This window comes from Saccopteryx bilineata, chromosome 3 (genome assembly GCF_036850765.1).
Source record: "Saccopteryx bilineata isolate mSacBil1 chromosome 3, mSacBil1_pri_phased_curated, whole genome shotgun sequence".
Taxonomy (NCBI): domain Eukaryota; kingdom Metazoa; phylum Chordata; class Mammalia; order Chiroptera; family Emballonuridae; genus Saccopteryx; species Saccopteryx bilineata.
The window spans coordinates 272,856,788-272,881,226 of NC_089492.1; the positions used below are offsets into that span (position 1 = coordinate 272,856,788).

Genomic DNA, 24,439 nt, shown 5'->3' on the forward strand with positions numbered 1-24,439 from the left:
ACCCTTCCCATGTCCCTGCACCTCCACCTTCTCTCTTAAGTCTTCCAGCCCATCCCTCCTCTCATTTTCCTAGGAGAAAAGCATTCATACCTGTATCCCACTGTGCTCTGCCACCCCACAATCATATTGGGACACATAAGCACATGCACACACAGAGGCATTCACACACATTGCTATTCACACATGCATAATGTGTCCTAGTTGATTCCAAAAGTGTAATCATTGTGTTCACTGGCTACAATCACATGTGTGTACGCACACATATCTATACTTACACACCCTCCCTGCCTCCCACCATATCCCCAAACACATACTTCTACACCAAATAGCTCTCCCACACACGTCTCTTCCTGCCCAGGCAGGAGGGATATTCCTGGGCCCTGGTTTAAGGCTGAAGAAGTGACATTGGCTGGAATGGGGATGGAACCCTGGATTGAGAGGTGTCAGGGATCCCTGCTAGTTGGAAAGGCTGGGAATGTTATAGAGGATGATACTCAATTTTTCTAAAACTTGGGTGTGGGGGTAGGCTGACACCCTCTCCCTCCCTCAGTGTGGCCTGTGGGCTGACTCCTTTGGAAAGCGGTTTCCTAAGAGAAGGATCTACTGTTTATTCCCACTATCAGACATTCTCAGGGGCTGGGCACTGGGGATATAGTGCCCAGCCCTTGAGGATGGGAGGTCTTGTTGACTGGATCTGCAGAGGCTTTTGTGACAGCCTGAGGTCAACTGGCTGTGAGATTTGGGTAAGGCCTGTCCCTATCTGGTCCTCAGATTTTCCGACTGCAAAAGCCGGGGGCTTCACTGACAGAGGAAAGCGCCTTGTAACCTCAAATGCAATGATTCTAAAAGAGCAGGTGCTTCTAGGGGTGAGGAAACTGCCCCTTCGGAAGGGGCCCTTGGGAAAACTGTGCTGGAGGTTCAGGGTTCAGGTCTGCAGATTGGAGCTGGGGTGCAGGGACAGCTGACCTCCGGCAGCCCAGGGGAGGCGGGTAGTGGGGGCGGGCGGGCCTGGAATTTGAGGGCCCCTCCCCGCTGCGGGCGGCTGGCTTGGGGCTGGGGCGTGACTGGGAGTTCTCCCCACTACCGCCGTCGCGCCGCAGCGGCTGCAATAAGAGAAGTCCGAGTCGGCTTCTTCCTCCCTGCCCAGAGGGGGCGGCGGTCAGAGGCGGGCAGCAGCCCAGTTCCCCCCTCCCCACATAGGCACTCGTGGCTGCCGGGAGCCCCGCTGACTCACCCTGGGGTCTGTCGGAAGCGGCCTCCGCTGGGACCAGGTAGGCAGTCATCAGGTGGGGGCTGGAGGGGCAGCGCGGTGCCCCGCCCCCCACCCGCCCGCGGCGGGGGAGGAGAAGCTGGGGGGAAGGGGCGGATAAGCCTGAATTTAGGGAGGGCAGCTGTGAGAGTAGGGGGCCAGGAACTGAGGGCCAGGGATCGCCCCCAGCAAAGGACCCAAGGAGGAAAACTTAGGAGACCTGGAGAGTAAGACTGATAAAATGTGGGAAGGGGGCAGAAGGAATATGGGGAAAGCAGATCCCCGAAAAAGGTCTGGTGAAGAAAACGGAGGGAACCTGTGCAGTGAGATTGATAGAATTTGGGAAGAAGGCTGAGTCGGGGGAGAGGGACCAAGCAGACCTCCGAAAGGGGATAGGGGAGAAACTGAGGGGACCTTGAAAATGAGGGTTTGGGGAGAAACTGCACGGTCTGGGTGAGGGGAACCAAGTGTGGGGCGTCTGGGAGGATCAGGTGAGGGAGTTTGGAGGAAGGGGGTCAAGGAGAACCATTTCTGGAGTATGCGGAATGTGGAGGACAATTCCGGGGTCCATTAAGTCCCCCTATCTGGAATCGTCAGAAGTCGGGGGCGAAGCCTATAGCCAAGAGGCGAGAAGAGGCTGTCTTCACATCAACCCCGACCCTCCGCCCTCGCACTAGTGGGCGGGTCGCGAAATGTGAGGGACTCCTTCAAGGCACTAGAGGTGTGGGTCCCGGCTTCCTGGGGAAGTCCCCGCCCTCGGCAGGGTTGGGCCTCCCTGGGTGCCCCCTCCCTGCCCGCAGTGGCGGTCTCGGTCCACGTTCTTCTCGGGATCCGGGAATTGCTGGCCGCCCCGACGGAAATCCTGCTTTTGACCGCGACTGCGGGGAGGGGCTGTCTCCATGGCAACAAGAGGACGGAGAAGCAGAGTCCTGCGCTTGACTGCTGTAGCGCGTTGCTCTCACAGCCCACTTTGATTCCCGCTTCGTTCTTGTTTTGGGTCCTCAGTCGGGGGAGGGCTGCTGGACAGAGGAGTAAGGCGATGATGATCCTTGTCCAGGAATTCTGGGGTGGGCGATGTGCAGCTTCTGGGATTTGACCAAATTTGGCCTTTCATTGCTGTGTGACTTTAGGCTAGTTATAGGGCTTCTCTAGGCCTAATTTTCCTCATTTGAATTATGGGGGGAAATCATCGCTGCCCCTCCCCAGCCCCCACCTCCCGGAATCAGGTGCAGGAAAGCAGTGTCCTGGATGAGTCAAGAGTTATCTCTAACCGACCTGGGGAGCCTCCCTTTCACCTTCTCAAAAGCATGTAGGGACACCGGAAAGCCTGGCAGGGCCTCCAGGGACCAGCACACAGTTGGTGTCTAATAAATAAATGAATGAGTGAATGAATAAATGAATGCACGTTTGTGATCTGCTGAAAGCCCACACTGGGAAAGTCAACAAATTTGAGGTCTGTCTCCAATCCCCAAGGTGCCACACCCAGTGATTCTGAGTCCTTTGGCCTCCTTCCATCTGCAGTGGTGATGGGAGAGCAAGGCTCTGGTCCCACTTCACAGATAGGAAAATGCAAGTGCAAGTCAATGACTGACAGGGCCAGCAGTAGGGACCCAGAGTCTAGGGCAGGGGTAGTCAACCTGTTTATACCTACCACCCACTTTTGTATCTCTGTTAGTAGTAAAATTTTCTAACCACCCACCTGTTCCACAGTAATGGTGATTTATAAAGTAGGGAAGTAACTTTAGTTTATAAAATTTATAAAGCAGTTACAGCAAGTTAAAGCATATAATAATAATTACTTACCAAGTACTTTATGTCGGATTTTCGCTAAGTTTGGCAGAATAAATCTTTATAAAACAACTTATTATATTGCCTGACCTGTGGTGGCACAGTGGATAAAGCATCGACCTGGAAATGCTGAGGTTGCCGGTTCGAAACCCTGGGCTTGCCTGGTCAAGGCACGTGTGGGAGTTGATGCTTCCAGCTTCTCCCCACTTTCTCTCTCTCTCTCTCTCTCTCTCTCTCTCTCCCTCTCTGTCTTTCTCTCTCTCTTCTCTAAAAATGAATAAATAAAAAAAAAAACTTATTATAGCTAAATCTATCTTTTTCTTTTTTTGTATTTTCTGAAGTTGGAAACAGGGAGGCAGTCAGACAGACTCCCGCATACGCCCGACCGGGATCCACCCGGCATGTCCACCAGGGGGCGATGCTCTGCCCATCTGGGGTGCCGCCCTGTTGCAACCAGAGTCATTCTAGCGCCTGAGGCAGAGGCCACAGAGCCAGCCATCCTCAGCGCCCGGGCCAACTTTGCTCCAATGGAGCACTGGCTGCGGGAGGGGAAGAGAGAGACAGAGAGGAAGGAGAGGGGGAGGGGTGGAGAAGCAGATGGGCGCTTCTCCTGTGTGCCCTGGCCCGGAATCAAACCCGGGACTCCTGCACACCAGGCCGACGCTCCACCACTGAGCCAACCAGCCAGGGCTAAATCTATCTTTTTATTTATACTTTGGTTGCTCCGCTACCGCCCACCATGAAAGCTGGAACACCCACTAGTGGGCAGTAGAGACCAGGTTGACTACCACTGGTCTAGGGCATGCTGTCCCTGATATCGTGAAGGAAGTAGCCAGAGCTGGGGCTTGAGTTCCTCCCTCTCCCTAACAAATCCTAGGTAGCCCTCTGGAATGAGTGAAGGGGGAGTAGTGGAAGAAAGCCTGGGCTTCATGGACTTCGCAGCTGACTCTTGATCCCCAGTGGGCATAAGGGTGTGAGAGTGTTAATGAACAGGGTTTGGACTTTGAGTGAATGAGCATCAGCATGTAAGTATATGTGTGGATATTTGGATATTCTCTGCAGCCAGCTGGGGCTGATGTGGAAAAGGAAGTGACCAGACTATAGGAGGCTGAGGAGGGGGGCCCTAGCGATGGGAGGGGGGGAACCCAGGACCCTTCCTGCTGGCCTAAAGTGGAACCTGGAGAGAGGTACTTCCTGCCTGGCCACACTGTGGAATGTAGATGCCTATTCTTTCAGCTCCCTCTGGACCACCCATGCCTCATATCTCCCAAGAATCTGGAGTCCCTAAAGACCCCGCTTTAGAAGCTGATGAGTGTATTTTCAGCAACAGATGAAAAACACTTTTACCCACAAGAAGTGGAGAAAATTCGGCTGACACCCTCGGGACCATATGGAGAGTAAAGCTAGTATGGCAAAGTTAGGTCTCCTCCTCCTCCCCTGTCCCAACTCTTCCCCCACTATACCCTCCACACTAGGGTATTAGTAGCCTCAGCTTGGGGTGTGTCTTTTAATAAGCCCCTAGGTGTTTAGGTGTGGAAGACAGTAAGGCTTCAATAAAATCTGGTGTGAGATGGTTGGAGGTTCAATGAGAAGTGGGGGCCTTGGTGAGGAAGATCAGGCTCAGTCAGGGCACTGGAGCTCTGTGAGGGGTGGAGGATCTCAGTGAGGGATGACGGGCTTCAGTCAGGGAGGTCAGGTGGCTGATGACAGATGGGGGTGCCATGGGGCCGAGACTTGTCCCCTGCTCCTACAGCCCTGGCCTGACCCTGAACAGCCCAGAGCCTTGAGGAGAAGCCGGAACTCTTGCAGGATGGTGGTTTCCTGCCCCTGCTCAAAGGCCCAGTTCCCTTTTGGTGAAATCCCCCAGGCAGCTGGGCCAGCTCGGCCCTGCCACTTCACCCTGGGAACTTCTCTTTCTTCTCAGCCCTGCCGCTCCTCCTCCCTCAGCCTTGGGGGTGCTTTCAGGGGTTTGACCACATTTGATGATGCTCAGAAGCAACCTCATGAGGTAGTGATTTCTATTCCTTTTTTTTTTTAGGCAAAGAAACTGCAGCTCAGGAAGGTGACCTGACTTGGCCAAGGTCTCAAACTAGTCAAGCCGGGTAGAATTTGCTCCTAAACCTGACTCCAGATCTCCTACAAATATACTGCTCACAAAAATTAGGGGATGTTTGAAAATTAATATGAAGTGATAATAAAAAGGAGCATTTGGTATTTTTTTTATTAAACAAGAACATCAAAAAAGCAAATGACAAGTCAAAGAAAGCTGTTTGATTATGCAAATGAGATGCAAAACCAACTCATTTCATTGGTGAAAATGCACTCTACAAAAGGCTGAAAGTACTGGAGTATCTGCATGTTTCCTGATCCCCTGATTTTTGTGAGCAGTGTACTTAGCAGGAGTTATGAGGGAACAAGACATCCTGGGTCTACATCAAAGCCCTGACATGGCTTTGGGAAGTGTGGTCCTCAAGAAAGGGTATATGGCCTGGGACTCCTATGTCCAGGAGTAGGGGTGGGAGGGAGGCAGGCTCCCTGTTGGGTGGCCAACTGCCATAGAATACAGAAGGAGGCGGTGTGTTCACTTGGCCAGGGGCTAGGTAGGAAATATGACTTTCCCTTGCTCAGTGTTTTGGAGAATACATCCACGGTGCCAGAAACAGAACTCTGGACTTGAATGAATAGTTCTGGCTTTGAATCCACCCATGTGGCTATTTGACCTCAAGCAAGTCACTTCTCCCCTAGACACAAGATGGGAGGGTGGGCTGATTAATGATCCCTGGGGGCCAATCTAGCTTCAATGCTTGTGGCTCTCAGCCTCACTTAGCCACTGCACACAGGGAAAGAGCCACATCTCTTCAAGCCTTCTCAAGCACTGCACAGAAGGTACAGCTGCAAAAATTGTGGTTTAGAGGGCTCATGTCATCCATCCAAGGTTCCAGAGTTGGGTAAGACCACACAGAGGAAATGTTGAAGGCCAGAGCACCCTAGTCTAGGACTGGCCCTCAGCTCTAACATCCACAACCTGATTTTGACCCAGATGAGCTCTGGTAACGGACGCCTGTCAACCAGATGTTTCAGGGCATATTCATGAGCAGAGTCAAGTCCTTATCTGTAAAATCGGGGTAATAATAAAACCCACTTTATAGGGTCACTAGTGAGATCATGCATGGGAACTGCTTGGCTCAATACCAGGCACGGAATAGCATTCAGTAAATTAGCATTTTTAAACTAATAGCTATTGCCTCCCAGACTTCTAGGAAGTCAAATTGCTTTCCAAAGCTCCCTCTCAGAGTCAGCTCTGTTTCTGACTCTTTCTCCTCATCTCAGCCTTTCTCTTTTTCCCTCTGTCTCTCTACTTCTCATTTCTGTCTCTCTCTTTCTCTTTGTTTCTTTCTGGCATGGATTGCTGGAGCCAGCTAGTGCTGGCTCTGGGGAGCTGATTCTGCGAATCTCTCTCCAGCCCAGCGTTCAGGAAGTCACTCGGTAACCTGAAATCGGCCATGGTGGGAATATTGACACTGTGGAAATCAGCAAATGCTACAAATCAGGGACTTTGTTTTTCTTTTAAGAGCCACTATACCAGCACATCACACTGGGTTGCCCTTTGTCTGTCTGTCTGTGTTTATGTCTCCTTGTATCTTGCAATCTCTGTCTCCACCTTTTTTTTTTTTTTTTTTTTTTTTTACAAGAGACAGAAAGAGAGTCATAGAAAGGGATAGACAGGAACAGACAGACAGGAACAGAAAGATGAGAAGCATCAATCATTAGTTTTTTGTTGAGCGTTGCAACACCTTAGTTGCTCATTGATTGCTCTCTCATATGTGCCTTGACCATGGGCCTTCAGCAGACCGAGTAACTCCTTGCTCGAGCTAGCGACCTTGAGTCCAAGCTGGTGAGCTTTGCTCAAAGCAGATGAGCCCGCGCTCAAGCTGGCAACCTCAGGGTCTCGAACCTGGGTCTTCCGCATCCCAGTCCGATGCTCTATCCACTGCGCCACCGCCTGGTCAGGCTCCACTTTTTTTTTTTTTTTGTCTCTTCCCATCTCTTAGCCATATGAGTGTGATCTTATTTTAGCCTTAAGAGTGTGATCATATTCACTGTGGCCACCTCACTGCCTTGAGCCATTTGGATGCCAGATCCTGTGTCCCACACCCTCACCTCACATCCCTCAACCCCCTCAATGTACTGGTTTGCAAAGAGCCAGGCCTACCCCCAGGCTCTGGTCCCCATCAGGTCTAGTCCTAAGAGCTGACCCTACTGCCTGCTACCCATGGTGTCAGACCTGCCATGGCTCTTCCTCAGCCCACAGAGCCCACCACTGCTTCTTTCTCAATGCTGACCATTTCTGAACCCCACCCCATTCCAGACATGCAGAATTTGGAGCTCCTTTAAGGGAGCTTAAGCATTTAATTTTAAAACACTGTAGTAGCGCTGGCTGGATAGCTCAGTTGGTTAGAGCATCGTCCCCATATGCCAAGGTTGCAAGTTCCCTCCTTGGTTAGAGCACATTACAAGAAGTAATCAATGAATGCATAAATAAGTGAAACAACAAACTGGTGTTTCTCTGTTTCTCTCCCCTTTCCTCTCTCTCTCCCCTTCTCTCCCTAAAATCAATAAATAAAAATGAAAATAAATAAAAAATAAAAATATTGTGGTAATATGTACCTAAGTGGAAACATTGTAGCTATGTGGGGACCCAAAAGGTTGTATCTGTTTGTATCTTTTGTAGAAGGGAGCTCTGTGGGCTCTGCCATCTGAGAGGGCTCTGTGTCCCTATGGCATGGCTGTAATTATCCATGTCTGTGACCAGGCAATGGAAAAAAGTGGCTCTGATTCTGGAGCCAAATACCAATTTGTATATTAACTGTGTGACCTTGGGCAAGTTTCTATACCTCTCTTTGTTTCAGTTGCCTTATAGATAATAACAATACTCAGCTCATAGGGTTGTATGAGAATAAAATGAGGTAATATATATAAAGTGTCTAATGCAGTGGCTGGCATATAGTAAGTGCTATAAATTTTGTATGTGTTATTCTTGTGGAGAGGCTGTGTGTGTGTGTGTGTGTGTATGTATGTGTGAGGGCTGTAAGTGTAGGGGTGAGGATATCCTTGGAGATGTGTGTATCTGTGAATGTGTATGTGTGTGTGAATCTGTACAGAGGAGCTCAGAGTCTCTGTGTGAGGTGCTAGGTGCAGCTGAGGTGAGGTGTGTGTCCGAGGATGTATCAGGAGGGCTGTGTGGTTCTGCGTGTTGATCCTGTGTGCCTTTTAAGATATGTCTGTGTCTTCCTGTGAGAAAACCTCCATTCTCGTCCTGTAACCCTTGTTTTCATCTTGCCCCCATCTATCCTCTTGGTACCTGAAACCCTGGATGCCACTCCTACCTCCATTCTCTCCCTGGCCCTAACCACTTCTGCAACGTCCTGGAGTTTTTCAGACACAGTGGTTTGCCCCAGGGAGGGGTCCCAAGGTGAAGATCTCTGCAAAGGCTTGATGAGCAGGGGCTATTTTAGTTTTCTCACCACAGCCCGCCTCACAGTTCACCACATGGGTGTCAGCCCCCCCTTCCACAGGAGAGCAGTTACAGTGAAGGGTGAGAGGGGCTGGGAGGGCTGGGGGCCCGGGCACTAATGTGACAGTCATCAGCTAGGCAGCTAGACCTGGTGGATCCAGGAAGCCTTCCTGAAAGAGGTGAGTGGTGCTTGGTGGGAGAGCAGGACTCGGAGAGAAAAGGAGTAAGATGTCCATAAGGGAAACTAGACTTGGGGGTAAAGAAGAGCAAGTCAGGGACCCTCGGGGCCCTTGGGGAAATCAGTGTTCACTGGGTTGGCCCCACCCTGCAACTCTCCATTTCTCTTACATATTAGGAAACCAAGTTCTCTCCCCAGCAGTTCCTCTCTGAGTGTTGCAATGGCAGGGTTTCTGGTGGGGCGTGGGGAGTCCTTGCTCAATGACCTGCCAGCCTGTTGCTCAGGGGACACAGTTACCAGGAAAAGCTAGGCACATTGGTGGGCTCCCCAAGGAGTCCTGGTGGTCCTGGCTTCTGACCTTTTCCTGATGTGGGAATAGGAGCAAGCTCTGGAGGTAGGTGTCCACCTATACTCTGCCACCAGCTGTAGCGCTGGGCTGCTGGGGTTCACGCAGCTCAGGCTGGGAGCGGAGGCAGCTCCAAAGGAAGGCAACAGAGTTTTCAGGGGACAGTGACGGGCAGCCCAAGAGTGAGCAGAGCGTGGCTTGATAGAAATCCACCTAGAAATATGGATCTAACACTAAAATGAGTGTCCATGGGTCTGAGTCTGTTTGCTTGAGAGGCAGCCTGTGTGTGTGTGTGTGTGTGTGTGTGTGTACTATGCATCAGAGCTTGGGCTCGTGTGAGGCTTAGTTTGTGTTGGTGTGTGATGGTGTTGTTTAGCACACTTATGAAAGTATTTGCTGTGAGTGTTGGAGTGTGTCGCTGGTGTGTGTGTGTTACTGTGTGTGGTGGTGCGGTGGTATGGCAGGTGGAGATGGGTGTGAGGGAGTCAGTGTGGGTGGTGTGTTCTGTGTGAGGGTGAATGTGTAAGTGCCCCAGGGGTGGTGAGAAGGAAAATGAAGGCAGAAGTCATGCTGGGGCAGAGCCCAGCCTTCTGGCTTCCTGAAGCTGGCAGGAGCTAGCAGCTGGCTTGCAGGATCACTGGCAGAACCTTCATTTTCCTGTCCTCTGTCTCACCCTCAGGTCTCTGGCCCCTCCTAAGGACCATGCCGCAGCAGCCACACTGACTAAGGAGTAGGGGCCTGAGGGGTGAGTGAGGAGGGCGGCGATGAGGGCTTCACATACTCAGGAACACTTCCCCAAGAGTCACTGGCTTTGAGGGTTGGAAACTCTGGTTGAGGTGGCCTTTCCAGGCCCCACAACTCCTCACAAGCCCCTCCTACTACAAGGACCCTGTTGCTAGGTAACAGATGGGGGGAGCCAGAATGAGGCAGCTTAAGAGGCCAGAGGCTGGACTCGCAACAGGAAATGGCCTTGATCCCCTCTGCAGGGAGTCTCCAGGTACACACACACAGCCTTCACACACACACACACACACACACACACATCCATGAGTAACATGCACAGGCACAGAGAGAGACACACACTCATTCACAGAGACATTCACACCTACTTTCACAGAGCTTCACACATAAGGCTATGCACATGGTGACGACGCAGACACAGAGGCACCTACTCACACAGACCTGCACGCACAGCAATACAGACACAGACATAATCACACAGAAACACACACACATGCACACGTAAGACACGAGCACACAGAGCCATCACCTACACAGGTATGTACATGTACTTACACATTCACAAAAGGCTGCACATACATACACTACACATACCCATAAACTCAGATATAGAGACACACACGCAAGCACTCTGAAGGAGTCAGAAATACAAAATATTGAAACAATAGAAGGCAAATATACATAAATAAGCACAGCAACATTTAGAAGCAGAAAACCAGCCCCACTGAGGTTACACATATGCTCTCCAACCACACTAAGCTGGTAGGCAGATCCAGTGGTAGCCCTGCCCACCTTTATCCTTCACTAGGGAGGAGCCCCTACTCCTGACCTAAAGGGAAAGCTGCATGCTGTGACAGAGTCCTCGCCTAGGGAGCTGGACCTGGTGGTTTGTGTGTGTGTGTGCACGTGTGCACATGCATGTACACATGTGTGCATAGGGCAGTGTAGCCGAGTGAGGCATGCCCCTCTTCTTTAACAGAGCACCTGGAATGGGCTGTGTGTTCTGCAAGAAGTCGGAGCCGGGTCCCAAGGAGGATGCTGGCCTTGAAGGGGACTTCAGGAGCTACGGGGCTGCAGACCGCTATGGCCCTGATCCTACTCAGGCCCGACCTGTGTCCTCCTGTGCCTATATCCCCAACTACAACAACTTCTTCCCTCAGCCCACCAGCCCCGCCTTCCTCGATGGAGGCACCATCAGGGGCATCTCAGGTGAGTCCAGTAGGCTGGAGGCAGGCACTGCCTGGACCCTGGGAGAAGGGGAGATGTAAACTTGTCCTTAGGAGCCTCAAGTGTGCCCAGGAGACACAGTCCTGCTTCGGCATGCTCTCTGAGGAGTACAGACAGCCCTACCCTCAATAACTCCAGTCGGAGGGGAAGACGTAGCTCTGTCCCAGTCTGAGAGGGACTCTGACGACAGATGCAAACAAGGAGTCTTCTTGAGGGGAAGAGGAGGAGCTGGTGACCTGGCGATGCCCCAAGTTGGGAGGGATGGGCTTGAAGGTATGTGTCCTGAATCCAAGGGGGAACCAGGCTATGAAGCCCGAACTGGAAATCCATGGAACTCCAGAGGCTATTGAGAAGCAGGACACAGCAGTGGGAAGGCACAGCACCTGGCTGGGGAACAGAACTGTAGGGGTGCAGCCCCTCTGTCCCCCATCCTTTGCCCTACTCTGCTGAGTAGCTCTGACTCTGCAGGAACTGGGGTGACCTTGTTCATCGCCCTGTATGACTATGAGGCCCGGACGGAAGATGATCTCACCTTCACCAAGGGCGAGAAGTTCCACATCCTGAACAACACGTAAGTGACCAGGCCACTCAGCTCAAGGCATGGCCTGGCCCAGGAGTCAGACCCAAAGAGGAATTCTACCTGGTCCCTATCCTTAGAAAGCTCCAGCCTAGTTGGAGATACAGATACATGACGATAACAACCCTGGGTGATTGCTATTATGTGCGGGGAGTGTGAGAAACTATGGGCACAGAAAGAACACCCAACATAATCCCCAGGGCAGGGTAATCAGTGCAGGCTCCTGGAAGAGTTGATTTCTAAGCTGCAGCTAGAGAAATGAGTAGATGAAAGAAAAGTGAGAAAAGAGGAAAAGAGAGAATGAGAGAGAGAATGAGAATAAATAATGACTTCTGGAAACCGCCAAGTGGTTCAGTCTAGGTGGATCATAAAGAATGAGGTGCCAAACAGCGAGCAGAGGCTGGAGAGGGCTGGGAGCAGATCTGCTGGGCTTTTAGCCATGCTAAGGCTCCTGGATTTTATCCAAAAGGAAAAATGTAGCCCTTGAGAGTGGGGTTCAGGGGGGAAGTGACCTAGTTAGCTGTCCACTGCCTGCTCAAAAATCAGCTCAGCTGAGAAGCCAGAGAAAGTCAGAAAGCCCAGATATCCCCAAACACATTCCTCCTGCAGGGAATAGTCTCCACGGACAGCCATAGTGGCAGGGGTCAGAACAGACAAGTCCTGGGGGGGGGGGTGTCCCAGGGAAGGTGTTGGCAGGGCCAGTCTCCACCTGATTCTTTGTGTGGCCCTGCCTGGCCCCAAGGTGCCCCAGCGGCTAGGTTTTTCTGACACCCCGTGGTCTGTGCCTGCAGCGAAGGTGACTGGTGGGAGGCTCGATCCCTTGGCTCCGGACAAACTGGCTACATTCCCAGCAACTATGTGGCCCCAGTGGACTCCATCCAAGCTGAAGAGTGAGTAGGGGTTGAGAGGAAACTAGCCCTATGAAAAGTATTCTGGAGTCCAGGCTCAAGGTTACCTCTTGGGCAAGTCACAGCTCTACTCTGTCTCCTTATCCATAATTCTGTAAGGTCATTGTGAGAATAAGAGAAGATAATAATGATAATAATAATAGAAGATGATATCTAGCATGTACTATGTCTGGGCGCTATTTAAAGTGCTTTTAAAAAAAACTTTAAAGTGTTTTTCATGTATTAATGGGGTTAAGAACTAATATTATTCTGTTTTGCAAATGAAGAAACTAAGGTGCAGAGAAATTAAATATCCTGCCCCAGTTCCCATAGCTAGTAAGTAGGTAGAGCTGATATTTGAACCCCAATCCTCTGGCTGCATTTGCTATGCATTACACTTATTGTCTCTCAGTGATGACAATAGTATATGGGCTTTAAAAATTGTAAAGTGCTGAACAAATGCAAGAGGTTATTATAGTACTTAGAATTAATTCTATTAAGAAGGCAGGGGGGTTGCCTGACCAGGCGGTGGCGCAGTGGATAGAGCGTCGGACTGGGATGAGGAAGACCCAGGTTCGAGACCCAGAGGTCGCCAGCTTTAGCGTGGGCTCATCTGGTTTGAACAAAAAAAAAATTCACCAGCTTGGACCCAAGGTCGCTTGTTCAAGCAAGGGGTTACTCGGTCTGCTGAAGGCCCATGGTCAAGGCACATATGAGAAAGCAATCAATGAACAAGTAAGGGTCGCAATGCGCAACGAAAAACTAATGATTGATGCTTCTCATCTCTCCGTTCCTGTCTGTCTATCCCTCACTCTGACTCTCTGTCTCTGTAAAAAAAATAAAATAAATTAAATTTAAAAAAAAAAAAAAAAGAAGGCAGGGAGTGGCCTGACCTGTGGTGGCACAGTGGATAATGCGTCAATCTGGAAATGCTGAGGTCGCCGGTTCGAAACCCTGGGCTTGCCTGGTCAAGGCACATATGGGAGTTGATGCTTCCAGCTCCTCCCCACCTTCTCTCTCTGTCTCTCTCTCCCTCTCTTTCTCCTTTCTAAAAATGAATAAAGAAAAAAAGAAAAAAAAATTTTCTAAGCTTTAAAAAAAAAAAAAAAAGAAGAAGGCAGGGAGTAATCCACAAAGTACCTTTATACTTGAGATACTATTACTAGTACTTTACCTCCTTTGATTCATTTACTTCTCATAATAACGATATTGATGTTTCTATTGCCCTCATTTTACAGATAAAGAAACTGAGGCTCATAATGTTTTTAATCTATCCATATATATAATATATATTATATATATGGGGAAAATAACTGGAGAGACTGCAGAGTGAGAGTCAGCAGCACTTGGTGACTGATTTGCCACTGGGGGATGGGAAGTGGAAAGAATCCACCGTGGCCTAAAATCTCCTGGGTGATGGTGCCATTTGCTAAAGTGGGGAATGTAGGAGTAGGTTGGTTTCTAGGGGGGACTTGTTGGGTTAAGTTGCATGGATAGGAACACTCAAATGGAGAAAACCACTGGCAGAGCCCTGGCCGGTTGGCTCAGCGGTAGAGCGTCGGCCTAGCGTGCGGAGGACCCGGGTTCGATTCCCGGCCAGGGCACACAGGAGAAGCGCCCATTTGCTTCTCCACCCCTCCGCCGCGCTTTCCTCTCTGTCTCTCTCTTCCCCTCCCGCAGCCAAGGCTCCATTGGAGCAAAGATGGCCCGGGCGCTGGGGATGGCTCTGTGGCCTCTGCCCCAGGCGCTAGAGTGGCTCTGGTCGCAACATGGCGACGCCCAGGATGGGCAGAGCATCGCCCCCTGGTGGGCAGAGCGTCGCCCCTGGTGGGCGTGCCGGGTGGATCCCGGTCGGGCGCATGCGGGAGTCTGTCTGACTGTCTCTCCCTGTTTCCAGCTTCAGAAAAATGGAAAAAAAACAAAACAAAACAAAAAAAAACCACTGGCAAGTACGTTAGGTTGTGCTTTGCATGAGAGGTGTCCAGCTCATGCCAAGTCATGCCCTGGATTACCCCAGAGGAAGGGGCATTTTCACCTAAGTGGCACTAAGGCTCTTTGTTTGCTGTGGCTTTTGCCTCTGCTACACCTGGGCTGAACATGTGTGTGTGTGTGGGGGGGGGGCTGTTGAGACTCTTCAGAGTGGAGATGATTAAAGCTGCCTGGGAGGGTGAAGGAAGAGGACAGAATGAAGGAGATTGGCCCTAGGACCCACTTTGAAGAAATTTCCCCTTGAACCTGACCAGGCGGTGGCGCAGTGGATAGAGCGTCGGACTGGGATGTGGAGGACCCAGGTTCAAGACCCCGAGGTCGCCAGCGTGAGTGTAGGCTCATCTGGCTTGAGCAAAAAAAGCTCACCAGCTTGGACCCAAGGTTGCTGGCTTGAGCAAGGGGTTACTCGGTCTGCTGAAGGCCTGCGGTCAAGGCACATATGAGAAAGCAATCAATGAACAACTAAGGTGTCGCAACAAAAAACTGATGATTGATGCTTCTCATCTCTCTCTGTTCCTGTCTGTCTGTCCCTATCTATCCCTCTCTCTGACTCTCTCTCTCTGTTCCTGTTTTGTTTTTGTTTTTTTAAATTGCCCTTGAAGGAGAAGGAGCTGCTGGAAAACCAGGCCATGCCATGCCAGAGTAGCTGAGAGGGCAAAGGAGAGGTTGCCAGAAACAAGAGAGGGAGTATCAGAGACTTCCTCTGGACTTGGCAGTGAGGGTGACCTTTGTGAGATAGCTCTCTGTGGGAAGTGGGGTGGAGGCCAGACAGCAGAGCACGGGAGGGAGTAGGAGGTGAGGAAGTGGAGACCCAAATGTGGAGTGCTTTTTCAAGTGAAGGGAAGATGAGAGATATAACAGAATGCTGATGGTAATATAGGAAGGAAGACATGTGGGCATATGTAGAGCTTGGTGGGATGGTGAGGCTATAGGTGAGGGCTGGTTGGTGGGGGAGAGGTGTTTCTGAGCAGTGAGGAGTGGACTGGGGGTCCAGAGCTCAAATGGAATGTGGACTTTATCGGTGGAGGGTGGTAGGGGGCATGGAGGAGAAGAGGGATGATGATGCAGAAGATAAGAGGTTTGTGAGGTTCAGGTTTGTGTCCACATCTTGGGGACAGTGTCATGAAGCCCTGAGAGGCATTCATGTAATGTCACTGTTAAGAATAGTGTGGTGGTTAAGAGTTCAGGCTTTAGAGCAGACAGCTTGGGTTTCTATTCTTGTTTCATAGCTTAAGAGCCTGTTGCCTTGGGCAAGTTGCTTAACCACAAGGTATCTCAATTTCCTCATCTGTCTAATGGGAATTAATAATAGTACTGACCTCACAGCAATTGTTATAAGAATTAAATGAATACTTGTATGTATTAAAGCAGAGCATGACACAAAATAAGTGCTATTTTGATTATATTAATTATTAAGGAAGTAGCTAATGTCAAGAGTATGGGTAAGGGGCACGGCTTTGAAAAAACTTGAAAATGTGTCTTGTCTACACAGTCCTTCAATAGGTTTTCCTTCCCCATCCTGCCTACCCTCCCAGACACTCCATTTGCCAGTGCCTTCCCCTGTGCCCCAAAATGTACCAAGTACCCAGGTGTGGGATGACAACTTCAGAGTTCCCTGAGACTGCCACCTCCCTTGATTTTAAAACTATGCGCCTTTTAATTGAGCCTAAGATGGTCATGGGCCAGTTTAGTGATTGAATGACATCTGATTCTTCTATGGCACCTGTGGTCACTTCATCTCTCCTGTGTATTTTCACAGTTGATCTGAGGTTACAGTTCAATCTCAGGAAGAATATCCAAGAAACAGCAGGAATGCTTGAGGCCTGAGGTTGAAGCTGAGACTTAGAACAACAACCAAATTTAAGAGAGTGGAGGAAAAGCAGCAGTCAGAGCTGGGCAGGAGCAGTCAGAAAGAGGCGAAGAGAATCAGGAAAGAATTGTTCTGGAAGCCAAAGGAGGAAAGGATTTGCTGGTGGGTGTGAGCAGAGGAATCTGAGTGATTGCCTGGGATGGTGTGAAACGAATGAGGGTGGACTACAAAGGATTTTTTTTTTTAATTTTTTCTTAAGCGAGAAGTGGGGAGGCAGAGACAGACTCCCCCACATGCACCCTGACCGGGATCCACCTGGCAAGCCCCCTATGGGGTGATGCTCTGCCCTGCCCATCTAGGGCCATTCCTTGGCAACTGAGCTATTTTAGCACCTGAGGCAAGGCCATGGAGCCAACCTCAGCATCTGGGGCCAACCTGCTTCAACCAAGTCATGGTTGCAGGAGGGGAAGAGAGAGACAGAGAGATGAGAGGGGGAAGGGGTAGAGAAGCAGATGGTTGGTTTTCCTGTGTGCCCTGACCAGGAATTGAACCTGGGACATCCATACTCCAGGCCAACACTCTACCATTGAGCCAATGAGCCAGGGCTCACAAAGGATTTCAAATACAGCTTATCATAGGCCTTGCATGCAGGTCACTTCTCTCCCAGCCTCAAGTTCCTCATGTAAAATGAACTCATGGAGCAGCAGTAGTGAGGTGGACTAATGGGTTGGTGGTACCCTGATGAGGTCACTGGTGACTAGAGTTCTAGTAATTTTAATTCAAGAGAAACCCAGAGAGTGGAGAGGAGAAGCCTAACTTTTTTGAGGCACCAATTGTGTTCCAAACATTCTAACTACCCTTTTCTGTGATCCTCATACCCAGGCTGTGAAGCATGGGTGAGGACATTGAACCTTGGCTTGTGAAGTGAGTTTTCCCAGGAGGCTGAGGGGGTTGAACTGGGTGTGTACCTGACTGCTGCTGGCCTTTCCCAACAGGTGGTACTTTGGAAAGATTGGAAGGAAGGATTCCGAGAGGCAGCTGCTCTCCCCAGGCAACCCCCAGGGAGCCTTTCTCATTCGGGAGAGTGAGACCACCAAAGGTGGGGATGGCCTAGCTTTATGGAAGCGCTAGGAGTCATTGGTGGGACTAAAAACTGTGGGGTGGGGCTAAGGGTGGGGGGTGGAGCTTGGGTCAGGTCAACACTGGGGCAGAGCTAAGACTGGGACTGGGTTCAAGGGATGCCCATCCAACTTCAGAGCCCCCAAACTTTTGGGCCTCTCCTGGTTCCAGACTGGGGGTGAGGAAGGAAGAAATCCCAAAGATGACCCTTCCACATAGGTGCCTACTCTCTGTCCATCCGGGATTGGGACCAGGCCAGAGGCGATCACGTGAAGCATTACAAGATCCGAAAGCTGGACACAGGTGGCTACTACATCACCGCACGGGCCCAGTTTGACTCAGTGCAGGAGCTGGTGCAGCACTACATGGGTAAGAGTGGGCTCTTGGGGCTGGCGTGTGCTACTGATCCCTGACCCATCCCGCTAGGCTAGACTGAGGCCTAGAGGAAGGGTTTCCTGAAGCGAGAGTGGGGGACCAGGACTAGAACCCCATCTGGGCTCTCACCCAGTGTACTGCTCTGTAGGATTCCAGGGGAAACTGAGGTGTGAGTCCGTTTGTTCCAGAGCGAAAGATCGCCCCCTAAAGTCTGAGCTGGGTAGGAGGCAGAGTAGGACTGACTTGGAGGATGGACTGTGGGATTAAAGGGAAGGTGGGAATCATGCCCAGGTTTCTGCTTTGGTTGGTTAGGGAAAGAATGAGGGCCATGAAAAAGTGAGTGTTGCATGTCTATATCTTTGTGTGAAATCTTCAACTATATTGACACTTAATCCTTGGGAGGCCCAGCTGGAGGTCACCTCCTATGAGAAGTCCCCCAGTCCTTACAGGGATCATCATCTCAACCTCTTGGTGCCACCTCCTTCCCTGGGTACCAATATGTTCACCTACTTAGCGGGCCGAGTTGCCTTCTGCCTTGGCCTGCGACCCCACCTGTGGCCTAGTTCCTTATAGCTGATCTTGGAGGTTGGGGTGGGATGAGGAACGTGTGGGCTGTCCTGGCCTGACTGTGACCTCCAACACCTCGCTCCCCAGAGGTGAACGACGGGCTGTGCCACCAGCTCACAGTGGCCTGCACCACCATGAAGCCGCAAACACTGGGCCTGGCCAAGGACGCCTGGGAGATCAGCCGCAGTTCCATCACGCTGGAGCGCCGGCTGGGCACAGGCTGTTTCGGGGATGTATGGCTGGGTACGGAGGTCCCAGGGGCCAGGGCTGGGACCCGGGGCCTGATAGGAGAGTTTGGGCTGGCAGGGAGCCTGTCCTGACCAGCCAAGGGCGCCCGGCAGGCACATGGAACGGCAACACGAAGGTCGCAGTGAAGACGCTGAAGCCGGGCACCATGTCCCCAAAGGCCTTCCTGGAGGAGGCGCAGATCATGAAGTTGCTGAGATACGACAAGCTGGTGCAGTTGTATGCCGTAGTGTCGGAGGAGCCCATCTATATCGTGACGGAGTTCATGTGTTATGGTGAGGAGCAGCGTCAGGGAGTGAAGCCTGGAGGAGGGGCAGGATTTGGGGCGAGGTTGAGTGTCTCTGTGGGGCATCCTGTGATGGGGTGAAGCACAATCAGCAGTCAGCGAGGCGCGGGAGCAGTGAAACCATGCGAGTGCTGGGAGTGGGACCTAGCTAGACAAGGTGGGGGTCTAGATTTGGGGAATGAAACTCTGGCATGGGGTGTGGTCAGCTGGTGGGTGGGGCTTGGGCGAGTGAAGGCGGGGTCTGTGATGAGGAAGGGTCTGAGGCGGAGCCTGAGTGAGGAGTCTAAGGGGAAGTAGGAAGAGAAGACAGGGATGTGGGCAGAGTCAGGGTGTCTGTGAAAGCAGGATCTGGGCAGGATTTGCGAAGGTTGGAGGTACCTGATGGGAGCCTGAGTGGGGGGGCGTATCTAAATGAGAGGGCTGGAAGCAGGGGACGGGGCTCTAAGTAAGGGGTCCTGGGTAGGGACGGGGCCAAGGGGGACAACGCTGGCCTGGAGCTGGGGGTAGGGTCTTGCCGCTGATTTTCTGGGTCCTTCTCCCCAGGTAGCTTACTGGAGTTCCTCAAGGACAGAGAGGGCCAGGATTTGAGGCTGCCCCAGTTGGTGGACATGGCAGCTCAGGTAAACTGGGACAGTAACCTTCATTTCTCAGTACCCCCCACACTAATCTTCCCCAAACCCCTGAGCCCTTAAACACATAGCCTACGCCTGAACATGCAGCCCCACCCCCTGTATCAGTGGTGTGAACTGAGACAGGCCACTGGCCATCTCTGATCCTCAGTCTCCTCATTTGGAAAGTTGGTTTTTCAAATGACCCAGCACATAGCCATGGTGTTTCCATTTCTCCATACCTTGGCCCCCAGATAGCTGAGGGCATGGCCTACATGGAGCGCATGAACTACATCCACCGTGACCTGAGGGCAGCCAACATCCTCGTGGGGGAGCGGCTGGTGTGCAAGATTGCTGACTTCGGGCTGGCTCGTCTCATCGAGGATGATGAGTACAATCCTCGGCAAGGTGCTCTGCGCCATCCCACCTTGAGGCCTCACATACTCAGACATCCTGCCCTAACCCAGACTATCCAGGACACTCCCATTTTGATGTAATATAAAAAGTAACTCTGGGTTCAAATCCAAACTCTTCCACTTACCATCCATGTGGCCTTTGATAAGTCACCTAGCCTCTGTGAGCTATCTTTTTTCATCTGTAAAATGAAGATATTCAGATAACAGTAAGCCAACAAATATTTATCAAGCACCTACTATGTGCCAGATACTACTATAATTCTCAAGTGAAAGACAATAAGTATAAAAGCATGAACTCTGTAGCCAGAATACCTGGGTGTGAATCCTAACCATCTATAAGCTGTCTAGTCTGACTCCTTTTCCTCATCTGTACAATGGGGATAATAATAGTATGCTCTCATGGGGTGTTTGTGAGGGTTAAATGAGTTAATGCATGTATATTGCTTAAGACAGTGCCTGGCATGTAGTAAAGGCTACATGACAGGTCCTCGAATAATGCCAATTTGTTCAACGTCATTTCATTATAATGTTGATAAGAAAAAATTGATTTCTGGCTGGGGCCACTGCCTGTGGAGTTAGCACGTTCTCCTCACGTCTGTGTAGGCTTTCTTTGGGTCTTCTGGTTTCCTCCCTCATTCCACAGCTGTGCATGTGAGGTGAATGGGCATGTCTACGTTGTCCCTCTCTGAGTGAGTGTGTGTGAGTATGCCCAGCAATGGAAGGGCATCCTAAGGTGGGTTTCCAATTTGTGTCCAGGGGTGCTGGGAGAGACTCTGGTCACCTTCAATTCTGAACTGGAATAAGCAGGTTGGGGAATAATTATCTTTTATTTATCTAGACACATAGTAAGTGCTGGGTAGATACTGGATCCTTTCTCTTATGCCCAGAGACCTCTGTGCTCAGGGTCCCCAATCCTAAAGACACCATTCCTTTAGTTCAGCTGTTCCCAGGGACCCCCTCACTAACTTTCTCTCTTCTCCAATCTCTCCAGGAGCCAAGTTCCCCATCAAGTGGACAGCCCCAGAGGCTGCCCTGTATGGCAGATTCACCATCAAGTCAGATGTGTGGTCCTTTGGGATCCTACTCACTGAACTCATCAGCAAGGGCCGAGTCCCTTACCCAGGTTTGCTGGGGGGTAGTGAGGTGGAAGGGTGGTCATGGGGAAGGACTTCCTCCTGGCTGCTTCTTTGGAAGGCCTGGACCCCTGACTGATGGAGCCCCACCCTCCAGGCATGAATAACCGGGAAGTGTTGGAACAGGTGGAGCACGGCTACCACATGCCGTGTCCCCCAGGCTGCCCAGTAGCCCTGTACGAGGCCATGTTGCAGACCTGGCGTCTGGACCCAGAGGAAAGGCCTACCTTTGAGTACCTGCAGTCCTTCCTGGAGGACTTCTTCACCTCCACAGAACCCCAGTACCAGCCTGGTGATCAGACATAGCCCGTTTGGGTATCCACCACCTCTCTGTGGGTGCCCACCAGCCCTTTTCAATCCCCAGGGCTCAGGTCCCAAAGCCCCCGACTCAGAACCCTATAGAGTCCTAGCATGTCAGAGCAAGCAGGTTGCACTGATGCCATCAAGGGCAACCCACTCATTTTAAAGATGGGCACATCAAGGCTCACAGATCATCCCTCACCCAGTCTGGCCCCAGGCACTATTTTCTCCTTCCAACTTAGGACCCTACATACTTCTAGTCTCCTTACTCCCCTCGCCCCCAAGAAATGCTCAGACCTTGTCTAGTTATTTATAAAACTGAATATCCTTTCTCTCACTTAAAACCCATCCCTGTCATCCCTCCCTAGTCCAGGACCCCAAATTCACTTCCTATTCAATTCCCTTGTGTCTGTAAGTTACAAAGAGAGAGGGAAAGTTGCTGGATCCCTTTCCTGCTGGATGTACCCTGCAGTCCAGGACTGGAGTCCAAGGCCGAGACTGAGGGAGAGGGTTGCTGAGGGTTCACCCCCCACCCCTCGACTGAATCGTGTGTGTTTATTGATTTTGTAAATAATAAAAATGACTATATGAATCCTTGGGCCTTGAAAATCCCTTCCTTCCTTTGGGAGGGATAGTGGTCACTGGGAGATCAGTGTGGCTGCTTTGGCTTCTGGGAAGAGGGGGATGTGAGAGCATGCTTTAATGCCTGCTAAGCACAGGGTACCCAGGGGGGTGTTTCAGTTCACCCAAAAGCCCTGATGGTCATCGCCATGTGAGTTTAGGACAAGTTGAGAGATGGATACAGAAGACAGGCAATGGGAGATGTAAATGTCCCCTTCATTACTAATGTAGTTTTCAACCTGTGAGCAGTGGGTTTGCTAATTCTTTACTTGATCTCCACAGATTTACTGTTCATCACAGGCACAGCAGGAGGCCTCTCGCAATAGGGGTGGTGGGGAAAGAGCACAGTGGACTCTCTGCAGCTGCCCCAAAAAAAGACAGAGGGAGGGGAGGGGAGAGGCCTGATAGTCAAGCTCATTGGGTCTCACTTGGGGCAGCTCTGTCCCCTAGGGGACTTTTAGAGAGGTTTGCAGGCAGTGTTTTGTTTGTTTGTTTGTTTTTTAATATTACTTCCCTAATGCTTCTGAGTTATCTCGATACCTATGTTTGTGAGCATGGGCTTTGGGACAAATCCAGATGAGTCACTATTTGTGTTTCTTAAACTTTCTCATCTCAGTATGCTCATATGCTCAATATATATATATATATATATATTATTTACCCTAGTGAGAGAGGAAGGGAGAGAAAAAGAGACAGACAGGAACATCGATCTGTTCCTGTATGTGCCCCAACCAGGGACCAAACCAGCAACCTCTGCACTTTGAGATGATGTTCCAATGAACTGCATGAGCTATCTGAGTCAAAGCGGAGGCAATTTTGTTTGCCACAGCAGCTAGGGCCTCCTATTGTCATGCGGTGGACAGAGATTGGAGATGCTAAACAACTTGCCATACACCTGTGCATCCCACCTCTCCTATCATGAAATTGTGATCCCTGACTACTAAGGGGGTGGACAGGGAACAAGACTGGGAGCTGGAATCACTACTATGATTGGCAAACAATTCCTCAGCATTAACTCTGTGAAGGGTCTTTTGCTAGGCAGGACCTCAGGAACACAAATGTGGACAACACCAGTCCCTGTCCTAGAGGACTTCACAATCAGGCTGGAGAGAAATAATAATAATAACTCATTTATTAAGTGTCTGCTGAATGCCAGGTGTGTTTATATGCATTTAGTCTAGTTCTGAGTCTGGTTTTATGATAAGGAAACTGAGGCTTAGGGGTCTCCCAGCTATATGTGACAGGGCTAGGATCAGAACCCCAGTCTCACACCAAGGCCCACGATCTTTCTATCAGACCTCACTACCTCTAGCCTTTGGAAAAGAATCATATCTGCCCCAGGTGGATGTTTGAAAGATCCTTCTCTTTTTTTTTTTTTTTAAATGTATTATTTATTTATTTATTCATTTTAGAGAGGAGAGGGAGAGACAGAGAGAGAGAGGAGAGACAGAGAGAGAGAAGGGGGGGGAGGAGCTGGAAGCATCGACTCCCATATGTGCCTTGACCAGGCAAGCCCAGGGTTTCGAACCGGTGACCTCAGCATTTCCAGGTTGACGCTTTATCCACTGTGCCACCACAGGTCAGGCTGAAAGATCCTTCTCCCTCTACATTTTGGTAGAAAAATTCCCTGGAAACCCAAGGTGAGTGACCTAAAGGAAAAGGAACAAGGTGGCCAATGCTGATTGAGAGTTTCCTGCTTTCATCCCTGTTCCAGAGGTTGCTGAATGGGAGCAGTAAGACGGAGAGGGGCCTGGCTCTGGCTGGTTGTCTCAGTGGTAGAACATCGGCCCAGTGTATGGATGTCCTGGGTTTGATTCCCAGTCAGGGCACACAGAAGAAGCACCCATCTGCTTCTTCACCCCTCCCCCTCTCGTTTCTCTCTCTCTCTCTCTCTCTCTCTCTCCCTCCCTCTCCCCCCCCTTCCTCTCCTGCAGTTATGGCTCGATTGGAGTGAGTTGGCCCTGGGCGCTGAGGATGGTTCCATGGCTTCTGCCTCAGGCTCTAAGAAGAGCTTGTTTGCTGAGCAATGCTCCAGATGGGCAAAGCATCACCCCCTAGTGGGCTTGCTGGGTGGATCCTGGTGGGGGCACATGCAAGAGTCTGTCTCTCTGCCTCCCCTCCTCTCACTGAATAATAAAAAAAAGATAGAGAAGGGAAAAATGGCTGCTTAGAGAGGTGTTCACAGAAGTGGGAGCCTTGGCTCTGCACATGCAAACTTTCAGCTGCCAAGGCCTCCTGAGGGCCATGGTATCTGGCTGACCAAACTCAGAAGAGCCTGATGTATAAGCCAAAGCCCCAGTGTTTCCATTTGCCATGGGGTAAGCAGATAAGAGCACAGCTCTAGAGCTGTACTGCCTGGTATGAATCTTGCCTCCACCACTCACTAGCTATGTGATTTTGTGCCAGTTATTAATCTCTCTGAGCTTCAATTTCCTCATCTGTAAAATGTCAATAAAATGCT

General features: G+C 50.7%; 1 protein-coding gene across 3 annotated transcripts; it reads left to right on the forward strand.

The window, feature by feature from the left end:
- Positions 1-1,102: 1,102 nt before the first annotated feature.
- FGR (FGR proto-oncogene, Src family tyrosine kinase) lies at positions 1,103-21,949 on the forward strand. Of its 3 annotated transcripts, none has more exons than XM_066269950.1 (13): positions 1,103-1,271; positions 9,756-9,821; positions 10,797-11,026; positions 11,513-11,615; positions 12,413-12,511; positions 17,303-17,406; positions 17,646-17,795; positions 18,456-18,611; positions 18,710-18,889; positions 19,444-19,520; positions 19,763-19,916; positions 20,916-21,047; positions 21,155-21,949. In XM_066269950.1, exons 3-13 carry the CDS (start codon positions 10,807-10,809, stop codon positions 21,361-21,363), a joined length of 1,584 nt encoding a protein of 527 aa, XP_066126047.1. In that variant the 5' UTR covers positions 1,103-1,271; positions 9,756-9,821; positions 10,797-10,806; the 3' UTR covers positions 21,364-21,949. The 3 variants fall into 3 exon arrangements, with proteins under 3 accessions (XP_066126047.1, XP_066126048.1, XP_066126046.1); XM_066269951.1 differs by lacking the exon at positions 1,103-1,271 and adding an exon at positions 8,621-8,731; XM_066269949.1 differs by lacking the exon at positions 1,103-1,271 and adding an exon at positions 8,954-9,124.
- The last annotated feature ends 2,490 nt before the right edge of the window (positions 21,950-24,439 follow it).

Coding starts and splice junctions, on each gene's coding strand:
- FGR (XM_066269950.1), top strand. CDS start 10,807: ATGGGCTGTGTGTTCTGCAAGAAGTCGGAGCCGGGTCCCAAGGAGGAT. Junction 11,027..11,512: donor CACCATCAGGGGCATCTCAG/GTGAGTCCAGTA, acceptor CTGACTCTGCAG/GAACTGGGGTGACCTTGTTC. Junction 21,048..21,154: donor GGGCCGAGTCCCTTACCCAG/GTTTGCTGGGGG, acceptor CCCACCCTCCAG/GCATGAATAACCGGGAAGTG.